Source organism: Sus scrofa, chromosome 11 (genome assembly GCF_054392235.1).
Source record: "Sus scrofa isolate SSC_HxYL_T2T_F1_AM1 chromosome 11, Sscrofa_HxYL_maternal_Yorkshire_Landrace_v2.0, whole genome shotgun sequence".
Lineage (NCBI taxonomy): Eukaryota > Metazoa > Chordata > Mammalia > Artiodactyla > Suidae > Sus > Sus scrofa.
Genome location: NC_139393.1, coordinates 8192735 through 8206696, shown reverse-complemented (window position 1 = coordinate 8206696; position 13962 = coordinate 8192735). Strand labels below are relative to the sequence as shown.

Below are 13962 nucleotides of genomic sequence, written 5' to 3'. Positions count from 1 at the left end.
CACCAGGCTGCAAAGGCGAAAAATTCTAATGCTAAGTTTGTAAGTCGTAAAGCCACACGCACCTGAGGTATTGCGCTCGTCTTCTGATTGTTCTTTTCCTAGTCTTTCATTTCTGCTTGAGAACGATGGTTGGCAAGGGTGTGGGGTTTTTTGTTGGTTTTTTGGTTTTTTTTTTTTTGCTTTTTAGGGCCACACCTGTGGCATATGGAATTCCCAGGCTAGTGGTCGAATTGGAGCTGCAGCCACAGCCACAGCAATGCTGTGGGATCTGTGACCTACACTGCAGCTCACAGCAATGCCAGAGTGAGGCCAGGGATCAAATGAAGGCCTCACAGTTGGGTTTGTTACTGCTGAGCCATGATAGGAACTTCCAGGGATCTGTTTTATTGTGAGCAGTATAGCACTCTTCCTGCCTTTGAATTTGGGTTCCTTGAGAAAACGCCATTCAATGATTAAGTAGAATATTTCTTCCTTTCTTCTTGCCCTCAACAAATCCTTATTGAGCATCAAAATGGGCCACATAATGACTCTAGGGGCAGTGCCCGGGGTATTATGGGAGCAGGGGTGGGTGGTGGTTGTCCTGGAAGAGGAACTGCCTGAAGCAGGTTTTCAAGGGTGCTCGGGAGTCAACCAGGTGAAGAGGGAGAGGTCCCACAAGACTGAGCAAGGGCCCAGGAGCAGGGGACAGCCTGTGTCCTCCGAAGCCCATGCGAGCTTGGCATTGCCACACCGTGAAGGGTGAGGGGGAAGCTGAGCACGAGGCCCTGCAGCCATTCGAGTGGCATGGACTCCACCTAAACAAGAGAAGAATGCACTGAAGTGGCTTAGACAACAGTGAGGGGTCAAGCCTGCAGTAAATCCTCTTTTCTAGGAGTAAGAGAGGCAAGGTTCCATATCACCTGCTAGATTAAGTCAATCATCCAGAAACTATGACATCTAGATTGCCAATATACCTTTTATAGTGCTTAGAATTAACCAAAACCCATTGAGAGTAGTTGTGTTGAATGGGTTAAATGTTTTGTTTTGTTGGCTGTGCCTACAGCATGCAGAACTTCCCAGGCCAGGGACTGAACCCTCACCACAGCAGCAACCCTCACCACAGCAGTTACAATGCCGGATCCTGAACCTGCTGTACCACAGGGAACTCCTGAATGGATTAAATGTTAATTGGTTGTTATATTTGGGCAAGAGACTTTCTATCACTGGTGATATGTAATGCTCTCATTCAAGTGTCTTCATATAAAAAAAAATGTTGCCTTTCTCTTTGTTTTAGCTGATTGATTAACTCATAAAACATTTTCTCAATTTCGTGATGGACTCTATTATTAAGAGTTCTCTAGAGAAACGAAACCAATGCAGTATGTGTGGAGAAAGAAAGAGATTTAGTTTATAAAATTGGCTCACACAATTGTGGGGCCTGACAAGTCCTTTATGTGCAAAGTTGGCCAGCAGTCCAGAGGCCCAGGGCAGCCCGGGGCAGATTTGACGTTGCAGTTCAAGTCTGAAGGTCATCTCTGCAGAATTTCGTCTTGCTCAGGGGAGCTCAGACTTTTGTTCTCATCAGGCCTTCTCACTGCAGAGGGCAACCTGCTTCACTTAGAGTCCACTGACTTAAATGTTAGCCTCCTGCACAAACACCCTCATAGAAACATCAAGAAGAATGTCTGCTGAAACATCTGGACCCTTGGCCCAGCCAAACTGACACATAAAATTAACCATCAGAGATCCAGGCCTTCCTGAGGCCATCGGGTTCACATCTGCCACTAAGAGGGTTGTGGTTTGGCAGTGCAGGAGTGATTGCTGTCCTTTTATTGAAAAATCCAGAAAAGCAAATTCTGTAATCGTCTTGATTTTATTAGATCAGTCTAATTTAATAGGGTGAATTCCAGGCTCTGCCTCTAATTTGCCAATCACCAAATTTACATCTTATCCAAATAAAGCCATAACTGCAAGTTCAGACGTTTGATCCTATCAAACCTTGTCAATCCCATATAAATGTCGCCTCCCTCCTGGGCCATCTCTACTCTCTCTGCTTCTTGTGTGTTTTTCTCTTCTCTGAATTCTTAGCAGTAATTACTAATGCTTTGCATCATTAGTTCTCTTAAGTTTATTCAAGCCGTGAACATCAAGTGTGAAGAGTCATTTTAAATCTGTTAAACCAGCCTTTATCCACCCAAATGAATGTTCTCTTCTTCAAAGTAGTCACTTATTCTAATGACATTGCCATTGCTTAAAGCATTTCTGAAATTCTTTAGAAACTCCCTTCAGAAATTGATGCACATTCTTTTGAATTTCTTAAACAAGGGCGGGTGTAACTTTGCTCTTTGAAGACAGACTGGGTATTTGAAACAGTAAGAAGACATTGGAGCTGATAATTGAGGCACGCAATCAAGTTGGGCAATGTTATCTTTTGGCCAAAAATCAAAGTCTAACCATGAGGTATTAATAAAAACAAAACAAAACAAAACAAAACAAAACAAACAAACAAAAAAACTCTCATTCTGTAGTAATGCCTGGATTTGCATTCTTATTGGAACAAATTAATAGCTTCCAAGGTGACTCTTTTCACTGAGTTTCGGTAAATCAGTCGCTTGGATAAATCGATCCTTAAATGTTTGTTTTAAAACTAAAATTTAAGGTTCTACTTCATTAATTTTTATCTCTGAAACTGGATCATAAGCATTTCAGATGCTTTTCTTTTTGAATCTCTCCCATAGCACTTATTTTATCCTTACAGCTTGTGCATCTGGCTTTTATGAGACTGGAAGCTCACTGGAATCAAGGGCCATGTTTTAGGCACCTTTATACCAGCCTCAGTGCACTGCACAGAGTGGGCACTCAATCAAATGTGGTGTGTGAATGAATGAATGACTTGAATGGATGGATGAGCACGTGGGCCGTTCTTGTTCTACAGCTTTCTACTGATCTTGAACTGTTAAGGTATCTGAATTAGGCCAAATAAATATCCAGACTGAGGTCTCTCTTATCCAGGAAGATCTGTCCCAATAGACTTTTCACCAATTTTAAAGATTTCCAATATCACTTTTGTGACATTTGCTAATGAAATACATGACCACAGCCTGTATTTCCTTAGAGGCTGTCAATAAACGTTGCTGAGTGAATATCGAACGACTGAACGCATTTGGGTTTGAGTCGACTGCAAACAAATTTTTATTGATAAAAGAAACCTTCTGGATCTTTAGTCCATTCCTGGAGTGATTACCGATGGTCTCAGCTACTTTCAAAAAATCTACTTTGTCAGTTTTTGTGAATAGAGTTTCTATTTCCTGTGGGGAGCCTATAATATTTGACATCCATTTAAGGTTTCTTTGCTCTGGTTTTATTGTTCGTATTCTTCACTTTGCACTGCGTTCAATAACAGATGTGTGTCCTCTTCTGTTATTAAGGAACACTCCCCTTTTCTGAAACATTAATATCAATTTTTTTTTCTACAAATACTTCATAGATCTGTTCTTCAAAATGGTCTTCTTCATTTTTTTTGGTCTGCACTTGGGGTGTATGGAAGTTTCCCAGGCCAGGGACTGAACCTGAGCCTCAGCAGCGACCTGAATCACTCCAGATGCTTAACCCGTTGCACCACAGAAGGAATTCCCAAAAGGCTCTCCTTGAGAAAGGAGCTATAAAACCACAATTCTTATTGTAAGTTAATAAGTTACAGGGCCAACATACCCCCAGCAGAACACAGTGGAAAGATCACACATACTTGATCACAAATTTAATCAATTCTATATTGAATGTGAAGGAAAAAGTGTAATCGCACAACTAGGGTACATGCCATTTCAAATATAAATGAAAGGACAATCAGTAGTGCTATCGAAATGTATAATCCAGGAACATTTTTTAAAAGGATAGAAAAATTATACTCAGGATCTTTCTCATTATAAGCCCATGTAGCAATTCACTCATGCAGGTTTTTATATGTAAATAGGATGGTTTTTTTCTTCTTTTGAAGAACTCCACTGTAGCTATGAGATGAAAAATGTATTGATGTAACAATGTATTATGGTAATGGTATAGCTTTCTTCTATTTTGCTTTTAGTGTTAGGACAGCTAAAAGCTTATAAAATACCCAACTGACATAACATGCTTTTAATAAAGAAGACAATGCCGTATATATTATCCTTCTCCTGTCATGTTCAGTATCACATCACCTGGCCTCGTTCTACACAGGCCACTATGTTAGGAGGGAGGCCAAGGGAGTTCAAATTTCAGGCAGCGGGTGGCAGGGTTACCGTCCTATCAGCCTGGCCAGTCCTCCAGCAACCTTCACCTTGAGAGTTTCTCCTAAGGTGTCCTGGGGGCAGGATGAAAAACGTACGTGCCTTCCCGTGAAAGATGTCCTGGGCTTTTTGCTCAGCCAGGTTTGCAAGAGAACAGCATTGTTAACCCCATCCTTGCTGGGTCTGGGTTCAAAGAAGTCCCAAGAGGAGGCCAAACCCAGCTTTATGAAGCACCAAAAGGCAAACCCCAGGTCAGACAGCTCTCACAGAGGCCTCCTGGGATGCTTCCAGAGCACTAGGGCATTAGCCAAGCATTCAGGCTGGCAGGACTCTGCCGCTCCCTCTGCCTTTTTGGAGAAGCGTTAAAAGGAGAAGAACCCCACGCCCCTGCCTGCAGGCCATGGGGCCAAGACCTCCCACCCTGAAGTCAGCTGCATTGGACCTGCCAAGCCGTCGCCCAGGGAAATGGCAGAGAGGGGTCTCTGTAGGGGCAGAGGGCAGAGGGACCTGCCCCCCACCTCTCCTGTGTCCCCCTTAACCTTCTGGTACCACCTGGGGTGTAGGAGGAACTGCAAAACGTTCAATCCAATCAGATGAATTGGTTGGGTATCTCTTCAGATTCCAGCACGCATGGAAATGGTAATTCTGCCAAAAGAGGCTCCGTCAGAGATGATCTGGGTGACAGGTTGCAGTTAAAAACTTCATCTATTGAGCCTGAGAAAAGTAAACAGGGCCTGCATTATTACCATCTCTGGAAAAACAAACCCCAAACCCAAAAGTGCCTTTAAAACCCATACAACGTCCAACATAACCATTTCGATAATGAATAGAGAATCCTGGCTTCCCCGGAAACACTCAGAAAGCTGACAGAAACGCTTTGTTTTCTGTTTACCAAGAGGACATGGATTGTCCCTTGTTTCTCCATGGGCTCAAACTGCAGGTACCCTTTCTCATTTGATGACAAAAGGCCCACAGTGGGAGAGAGACACCGAGGACAAAGGTTGGTTTTTGAGGAGCTTGAGCCGGCATCACGGCTGGGCCATCTGTGGTGCATAATGACGGCTCAGGTGGGCCTTGAAGAATCCTTCCCACTGCTCTGGAGTGGAGATGGCCCCAGGGCTGGCTCTGAGTAAGCTTGCAAGGAAGCACTGCCTAACCCCACGTGCCTCTCACTGTGCCCAGGATTCCAGTGGACACCTGGGCAGCCTACACAACAGAGGGGGAAGCTATGGTGAAACAGTGAGACCCTGCCAGGCGGCTATGGCCAGTGAGTGAGGCTGGGGCATGTCCTGGGAAGGACCAGGCACCTGGGATGGCCACAACCAGGCAAGGTCATCTTCCCCCAAAAGCATGAGCATACAACCCACATGGCTGCGGCGGAGCAGAGCACAAAGGCGTCTTTGTAAGGAACATGCAGACAGAGAGAGCTAAGCCACATGGAGGGAAGTAGGAGGAGGGGAGGGGTGGGGAGGGGAAGACAGACGCAGAGAGAGGCAGAGAGAAGCTACTTCCAGGAGAAGAAAGAGCTGGGAAGAAGCATTTTTGCTAGAAGCATTCAAAGAAAGCAATCAATAAATACAATGAATGAAGCCTCTGTTTTTGTTTTGTTTTGTTTTGTTTTTGAACTTTGGGAAAACCACAGGTTCATAGAGACTGCTATTTTTTCATTTGCTTGTTTTTCTTTGTTTGTTTGCAATTAGCAGTAAGAGTCCTGGTTCAAGGAATTTGCCTTCCAAGCACGGACTAACAGAGGACAAATCCAGACAAGACTTGACTGATGTCACTGCCTCAGCCACACCAGACTGAAAAGGTGGTGCTGGGTATTAAAATCTAGAATGACTAGATGAGATCTGTAGTTTGCTTCTTTTTTACAGCTGCACCTGCATCATATGGAAGTTCCCAGGCTAGGGGTCAAATCAAAGCTATAGCTGAGGCCTACACCACCGCCACAGCAACACCAGATCTGAGCCAAATCTGCCAACTACACCACAGCTTGCAGCAACACCAGATTCTTAACCCACTGAGTGAGGCCAGAGATTGAACCTGAATTCTCAGGGAGACAATGTTGGGTCCTCAACTCCCTGAGCCACAGGGGGAACTCCCACACTTTTTTTTTTTGGTCTTTTTAAGGCCACACGCAGGGCATATGGAAGTTCCCAGGCTAGGGGTCAAATTGGAGCTACAGCTGCCCGCCACAGCCACAGCCACAGCATGCCAGATCCTTATCCCACTGAGCAAGGGCAGGGATCGAACCTGTGTCCTCACGGATACCAGTCAGATTCGTTTCCGCTGAGCCACGACGGGAACACCTCCCATCAACATTTTTAAAGATAGTCATCTCTACCGTACAGCTTCCTCCCCAACCAACACTTTTCCTTAACATTCTTTTGCCCCGAATATGCACATCAGGAAAGCATCACTCTTTTATATTTATTGTTATAGTATATTTTAAAATCCTTTTCTGGGTGTGCTGTGCAATATAACCGCTATGTCAGAAAAGTTTAAGGAGCCTAAAAGGAAAAAGTCACTATATTTCTTTTCCGTAGTAAACATTTTCTCTTCTTACTCTGAAATATGCGATATTATATTTCCCCTTTATCAAGACAGCTTACCTGTTCAATTCATTGATGCCCTCGCCCATGCCATCATTCTACACTTTTATTTACGTACCTTCCTCAAGTACTTGAGAATTTTTAACATACCTCTGGAAGTGACACTGAATTTTCGGTCAGAGAAACTGCTCCTTCGGATTAAAGGTTCACTCATTTTTTCCAGAAATAATTTAATGGTCTCCTTCTTTTCTGGACTTGTACTTGACAAATTCAGAACTTTTCCATTCACTTTGACAGTGGAATTGCTGAGCCCGAACCAATAGAAGAAATCAAATAATGCATCAGCTTTGAATTCATACGCAAAGCTCAAATTTTCTCCGTTGACCACCTTGTTTCCCGGAGGGAAAAAATTCTTTACTGTCTCTTGAAAATCAAACTGGAAGAGAAAGAGGCATTCAGTCAATTTCATGGATATAACTACAATGTTGTATTACAGACTTAGATTTCACTACAAAATCAACAACGGCCCAAATGGCCAAAATATCACACCCCTTGTTTCTCTTTCATTCTGACATAAACAGTTGCCTTTATTTACTTATTTTTTTCAAAAGCAGACCTTTGCTTTTGCATCCACGTAGAGATCTTGAACTTCTTGGTCCTACTGACGTTTAATCTTACTCCATTTCTAAGAAGTGTCTAGAAACTAAACTCATGGATTGGTGGTGATAATGAAACAACAGAAAACATCTCTGTCTGGATTCAACAAACTGAGAGTTAAGCTCCCTGGCCTGAAAGGCCCAGTGCCCCTTCTGTGTGTCCGCACAGGCCGGGCTCACCTCAAGCCGGTAGCTCTCCCCGATCACGGAGGAAATGACCGCGTCCATCCCCTGCTCTATCTGTCTTCTTATCTTGGGGTGCCTTGTGTTCACAAGGAATGCATACGTTCTTTCTAGAAATTAGGAAGCAGAGGTCAAAAAGAAGGGTGCAGGTGGGATCTAAATGCACTTCTTGGTGTTTGACAAAGCAGTGAGTCCCACGGTGTTTGGTGGTTTTGCTGCTTTGTAACCCTCCCCTCAGTGCCCCCATGAGACCTTCCCTGCGAAGCCTGACTGGATTTCTAGAGACGCTTCCGGGATGTCGGCACATGGGAAGGAAGTTTCCGGATGCTGTCCAAGCAGGTTAGAGAGTCAGCGCCTCCCCGGCTGCACTGTGCCACTCTTAATCTCAGAAATCCAAAGTTCCCTGCCATAACGACCTCAATGAGAACAGTCTCCGCTGCACGCACCCAGCATGGGAGCCAAAGTGGAAGCTGGAGGTGGCTGGTTTTCACGTCACAGCCTTGCTGGATCCCACCAGCATCTCCCCATTTGCAGAGCAGAAAATGAGGAATTGGCACAGTCCAGGGAAGCGGGCTGCCCCATGCCTTGCCCCTCCCGGCCCTTTCCTGCCCTCCCTCGGGGACCTGGCTCTCCAGCTGCCGAAGGGCTAGCCTAGGGGTCTGAGGACCAAGGCCATTTGAGACTGGTTTTCCTCCACGCCCCTGCCCCGCACAAGCCCAATGGGAAAGTCTGTCCTGTCTGGCAGACCGTTGTTTTTGCTGATGTTTATTGGCTGGGCCTGGTTTGGTAACCCCTGAAAATCCAATTTTGTCCAATTCCACATCACCTAAGCCAAGGGATGGTTGTTTACACGCTACAAAGTTTAAAATATTTTTAACCAATAATCTCTTATTCTCCTAGTCCCTGGAATCAAGCTCAATCGAGTGTCCTTCATCACTCAAGCCCCTGTTTAAAGGCTACTGACTGGCCGTCATGCGATTCGGGGAACTAAACGTCCTGCACTGGCTTTGAGCATCAAACCCGAGGTTCACTGACAGCAAGTGTTATGTCCTTGGGGAACACATTTTGAACTAATCTTTGCACTAACTCTATTCATCTTATTTTTCCTGCCCCTCTTTTCCTTCTTCCAAAATTATTTTGAGGAGTTCCCCTTGTGGCTCAGTGGTTAATGAATCCAACTAGGAACCATGAGGCTTCGGGTTCGATCCCTGGCCTTGCTTAGTGGGTTAAGGGTCCGGTGTTGCTGTGAGCTGTGGTGTAGGTTGCAGAAGCGGCTCGGATCTGGCATTGCTGTGGCTGTGGGGTAGGCTGGCGGCTACAGCTCCAATTAGACCCCTGGCCTGGGAACGTCCACATGCCACAGGTGTAGCCCTCAAAAGACCAAAAAAAAAAAAAAAAAGCCAGCTATTTGATACCTTGAATCAACTTTCACATAAACCAAACCAAGACCTTTGGGCTCATAAAATACTCAGGGCCACCACCCTCCATGGCTATGTGGGTTGGGCAGGTTGGCACTCTAGAGAATGCCAATCACTTCCACATGGTCTAGCTGTGTATTTATTATGACAAGCCTCTGGGAAGAATTAGTAAATTGTCTGGAGTTGACAGTGGCTTTTTAAAAATTTGCTCAAAAGTACAGTTTAGGATAGCAGCAGGACATGTTGCCTTAATCACAATTTTCATAATTTAAACTTGGCCATTTTAAGCTTCCTTGTCACAGAATCTCTTCATTTCATGGCTTTCCTCACAAGTAGCCAGGACTGGGTTTCTGTACCTCCTTCCACAGAGTTATACAACCGTGTATCTGGAGTTCCCGTTGTGGCTTAGAGGGTTAAGAATCTGATTAGAATCCATGAGGATGCAGGTTTGATCCTTGGCCTTGCTCAGTGGGTTGAGGATCCAGTGTTTCTGTGAGCTTCGATGTAGGCCGCAGATAAGGCTCAGATCTGGGTTGCTGTGGCTGTGGTGTAGCCTGGCAGCTGCAGCTCTGATTTAACCCCGAGCCTGGGAACTTCCATATGCTGCAGGTACGGTCCTTAAAAAAAAAAAAAAAGGGTATCTTCTGTGGGCTACCCACATGTATCTCCTTATACCACTCCCTGTACTTTCATTAAAACTTTAAAATGGAGAAATGTCTTGTTCTGTCTTAAGAGTCCTCCTGAGAGGTCAGCACGGGAGATGCACTTGATGTCTCTGTGAGTTACATTCTTAGAGAACTCGCCGGCCTTCTGGTCATCAAGCCAAAGAACACTAGGAGCTCACAGGCTCTAAGGAGCGTTGCCTGTTAGAGGGTGATCTGTTCCTTGCTCCTCCTGCAGAGAAGGGCATCGTGACTTTGAATTACAAAGCGAGCAGGGAATCTGAATGACTCTGAATGAGATGAGCAGGGAACCAGCTCCATGGATCTGAACGAGGAAGGACATCAAACCAGACTGTTTGGAATCTGTAGATCAATTCTTATTCCCTTAGACTCATTTTAAGAATGTTGTTTAGAAGTAAGCTGAAGAAATTCTACCTCGATCACAGAACTTAATGCTCACATGTCACTCAGAGCAAAGGAAGAAGGAAAAGCTGAGATCTCATACCAGAATTTGAGTTAATGTAATTGTTATCAGTCTGATTTCCTGGAAGAAACAATAAGGAAATATCTTTACAGAGTTCCCACTGTGGCCCAGCAGAAATGAATCGGACTAGTGTCCATGAGGATACGGGTCTGATTCCTGGCCTTGCTCAGGGAGTCAGCCATCCGGCGGCACTGCCATGAGCTGTCGCGTAGGTCACAGACGCAGCTCCGACTGGACTCCTAAACTGGGAACTTCCACATGCCACAAGTGTGGCCCTAAAAAGAAAAAAAATGTTCTCCTTTGGATGATCTGCACTACAGGGCCAGTGGCCCACTACTGACATTAGAGCAGGCCTCACACAAGTGTTGGATGCCTGGCAGACGGTGTCACACACCACCGTCGTCATCACTCCAGGCGTTTCTGTGACTCATGCAGGCTCAGAGGTCACTTCCTGCTGAGAGGGGAAGTACAAAAGAAAACTCAGAGACAGATGGCTTCTGCCGTAGGACTATTTAGAGGTTGGCGTCTCAGGCTTGTGTGTGCTTCCAGCCTTGCCCAAGCTGACATTCACCCCACCTCTCCACACCCCACTTCTACCTCATCAGCAGGCCACAGTCCAGAGCCCAGCAAAGCAGAACCGGACCCAAACATTCACACACCTACCTTTCGAGGTGTCCTTTTCGGTCTGTACATTAATGAAGAACAGCATTGGTTTGCTCAGTATGGTTTCCCTGTAGTCTTTATAATCGCAGTAGTTGGTCAATTCCACATACCTATGAACAAAGCAGAGACGATTCCAAATGCGGTGTGCCTTCCCATCGATCAGGAAGGGGGCGTCCTGAACAGGTGCCTGCAAGACGGCCTTGGAGGGAAGTCCCCTAAATTGTGTCCTTAGGGAGGCGGCCATCTCTTGTACCATATACATAAATCCCCCTGCCCTGTTGCTGACAGATCAGCATGCAGCCCAAAAGTGGCCATGGTCCTGGGGGTGCCTGGCACCAACACTCAGCTCTCAGGGCAGCCTTGACCAGATGACAAGCAATACCATCTATCTTAGAAGCTCCTGGGGCGCCATGTCTCCCTACACAGCTGAGATTGAGAATGAATTATACTCAATGAGTGGAATTGGCTGGGTCTTCACCACTGCAGTCACCCTGTCTAACGGGTGGGCCTGAAGTTTTCCTTTCCCTCCTCTCCCTTGTCCCTTCTCTAATCTCATGATAAACCCAGCCCCTCCAGAGATCAATCATCCAACATTCAGGTGAACTAATTCACATCTTGATGGTGAACGTGTGCAATTAAAGCAAAACAAAACAAAAACTCATGTTGGATTTTTGCCCAGGACCCCGTTACATTTAGCCTCCTTGGTTTTGGTTCATTATTCCAGCCCTGGAAGATCGTTTTGCTTTTTGACTCTGTCCCCCAGCATGTCCGCTTTCTCTCCCCACCGACACATTTTCCAAGCAGTCTTTCTTGTCTCTACCTGAGCTGTTGGTAAAAAAGACAGATGCAAGTGCCAAGTGGCTTCCTGAAGGAAGATGGTTAATTTTCTAACCAAACCCAAGCTCAGAAGTGGCGTGGACACAGGAATGGCATCCAGCAGGCTGAGGGATGCGACTGCCACAGTCCTTCTGCAGGACAGAGTGGTCCCCGCTGACAGGCACCGCCCTGAGGTCGCACGCAGAGTGAACAGGCTGCTTTCGCTACGCGCCGGCACTGGCTTCTTACATCTAGTCACCACAGAAACCCCCGAGTTTCTTTCTGGCTTGTTGTCTTTCCAGAGGCTGACATGACAATCACAGCCTTGGGGAGCGCCTGCAGCGGGAACTGTGGCCACGGAGTCCCCTCAGCCTCTTTTCCCATCACCCACTCCCCTCGGCCCACTTAGAGGGGCTGGAGCACGAGGCCGGGCCCCGGGTGCGGGTCAGGAGTGGTGGGAGAATATCCACCCCTGAGTCCCAGCAACAACGCGGCTTGCGAGGCCTGCCTCCAGCGCGGTGTCTTAGAAACCTGCGTCATTCTCTTATCTGGGATTGTCAGATCTGGTTTTGAGAGCGTTTTAAAACCTGACCCCTTGATGGGGCATCTAAAATGCTCCCTGCCTTCTATTTCACCAGGCTTTTAATGTTGTCACCACCTCCCAACCCTGGACCCCCCCCCCCGGTGGGGGGCTGGAGGCTGGCCCTGTGGTGGGGAGGGGGACACAGGCTGTGCATCTAGGGAAGGAAAGGGGGGGCAGGTATTGAAGTTCGGGGTGTGGGTGTGGAGGGCAGGGGAAGAGGGTGGGGATGGAGAAGGGCAGGGGGTGGCAGTGGAATGGACTGGAGACTTGGAGTGGCTCTTCCTTGTGCCTCCCCCACACCCACCTCACCTGGGCAGGACAGTGTGGAGTGAGGGTGGGGTGAGGGGCACCTGAAGGGGAGCATCACTGCATCCCTATCAGCAGGGGAGAATTTTCCTGTTCTTCTTGGTCCTAACCCACCAACTGCCAAAAGGTACTGGAGAGGAAGCCAAGGAGAAGGAAGGAGAAAGGGAACCACCATTTGCTGGGTTCATTCACTTTCATTCATTCATTCATTCATTCATTCATTCAGCAGCATTCACTACAAGCCAACTGTGTGCTGACATGTACCTTACACATCTGAGGGGCTCAGCGCCCAGGAAGAGGGGGTTGGTAGCAGGGCGGCAGTAGAGGGGTCTCTCTGTGCTCCCCCACCCCCTCTGCCATCCATCTGTTCAGCTGCCAAGGACCTGGCACAAGTGGGTAAGAGTGACCTGGGCAGTGGGTGCTAAATAACTGGCCCGTGTGGTCTGTGGTGTGAAGAGGGCAGAGGGAGAAAGCAGGAAGCAAAGACTTGTCCCCAAAGAAGAAATGGGCAAGTCTGATGGGAGTAAACATCAAAGAGATAAGACAGCCTGGGGCCAGGAGTCCAGTACCACCTGCCATCCATCCAAAGCGATTTTCGTTCATTCATAGTCATTTAAGCCCTTAATGTCTTCCTCAAGGAGAGTCCTCTGCTCTCTCAATACCCATGGTCATTCTCTAGGGTGTACGTGTGTGTGTGTGTGTGTGTGTGTGTGTGTGGACATCCAGATACTCTGCAGTTTGGTTACTATTCTGATGACCCAAATGACAGTGCAATACTTGTCTCTGCCTACAAAATTGACTGACATCTCACTGGAGGGATCATCAGCAGGAAAAAAAGGGGAAATTCTCAACTTGGAAATGATCACTGGTTGGGAAAATAATCAGTTTTCCCCAGAACTCTGTGGAAGGCTTTTCTGAGTGCTGTGAGGCTCAAGGAGCTGTTACTTGCCCTGATCAAAGACGAGGGACTGGGCTGGGGGAGGAGGAGGGGATCCTCAATAGTCACATACTGAGGTTAATGCATAACCTACACATAAGTCACCTCTTTTGGAGTTGGAATTTAATAAGTTATTCTGAATAATAAGACTATGCTCAACATAATTTAATCCTCCTTTGATGATTTAGAGGCACTTTTCGGATCTTAAGGGGGCTGTAAACATCATCACAGAGCATGCCAGTTATCACGGTACCACAGATGTGGAAAAATGCTGCTCACGTGAGGGCTCTGGTAACAGAATTTACAGACGAGACTGTGGCAAGATCCCTACTTAACTCTCTATTTAAACCAGGTCACAAATAAGAAATACCTCCTTAATTCCTCCATTCCCAGAGTCCCCGTTACGGTCCACTTGTTAAACACCTGAAAATTGCAGTGAAATAAATATATGAGGACATCTC

General features: G+C 46.5%; 2 protein-coding genes across 4 annotated transcripts in view; both read right to left on the bottom strand.

The window, feature by feature from the left end:
• The window catches only part of TEX26 (testis expressed 26), a 30201-nt gene extending 27099 nt beyond the window's left edge, over window positions 1–3102 (bottom strand). The window contains exon 1 of the mRNA XM_084981387.1: window positions 63–3102. The gene's annotated coding sequence lies outside the window, so the exon portion shown is untranslated. The remainder of the gene's footprint in view (window positions 1–62) is intronic.
• Window positions 3103–3721: 619 nt separating this feature from the next.
• Window positions 3722–13962, bottom strand: part of MEDAG (mesenteric estrogen dependent adipogenesis) — a 48214-nt gene continuing 37973 nt past the window's right edge. For 2 of the 3 annotated variants that reach the window (XM_084981388.1, XM_013980428.3), the window contains exons 2-5: window positions 10860–10969; window positions 7630–7742; window positions 6944–7229; window positions 3722–4955 (exon numbers count right to left, since the gene is read on the bottom strand). In XM_084981388.1, the coding sequence (XP_084837514.1) occupies window positions 4831–4955; window positions 6944–7229; window positions 7630–7742; window positions 10860–10905 (570 nt within the window). In that variant the 5' untranslated portion in view covers window positions 10906–10969 and the 3' untranslated portion in view covers window positions 3722–4830. The remainder of the gene's footprint in view (window positions 4956–6943; window positions 7230–7629; window positions 7743–10859; window positions 10970–13962) is intronic. The other variant, XR_014819062.1, reaches the window with a different exon arrangement.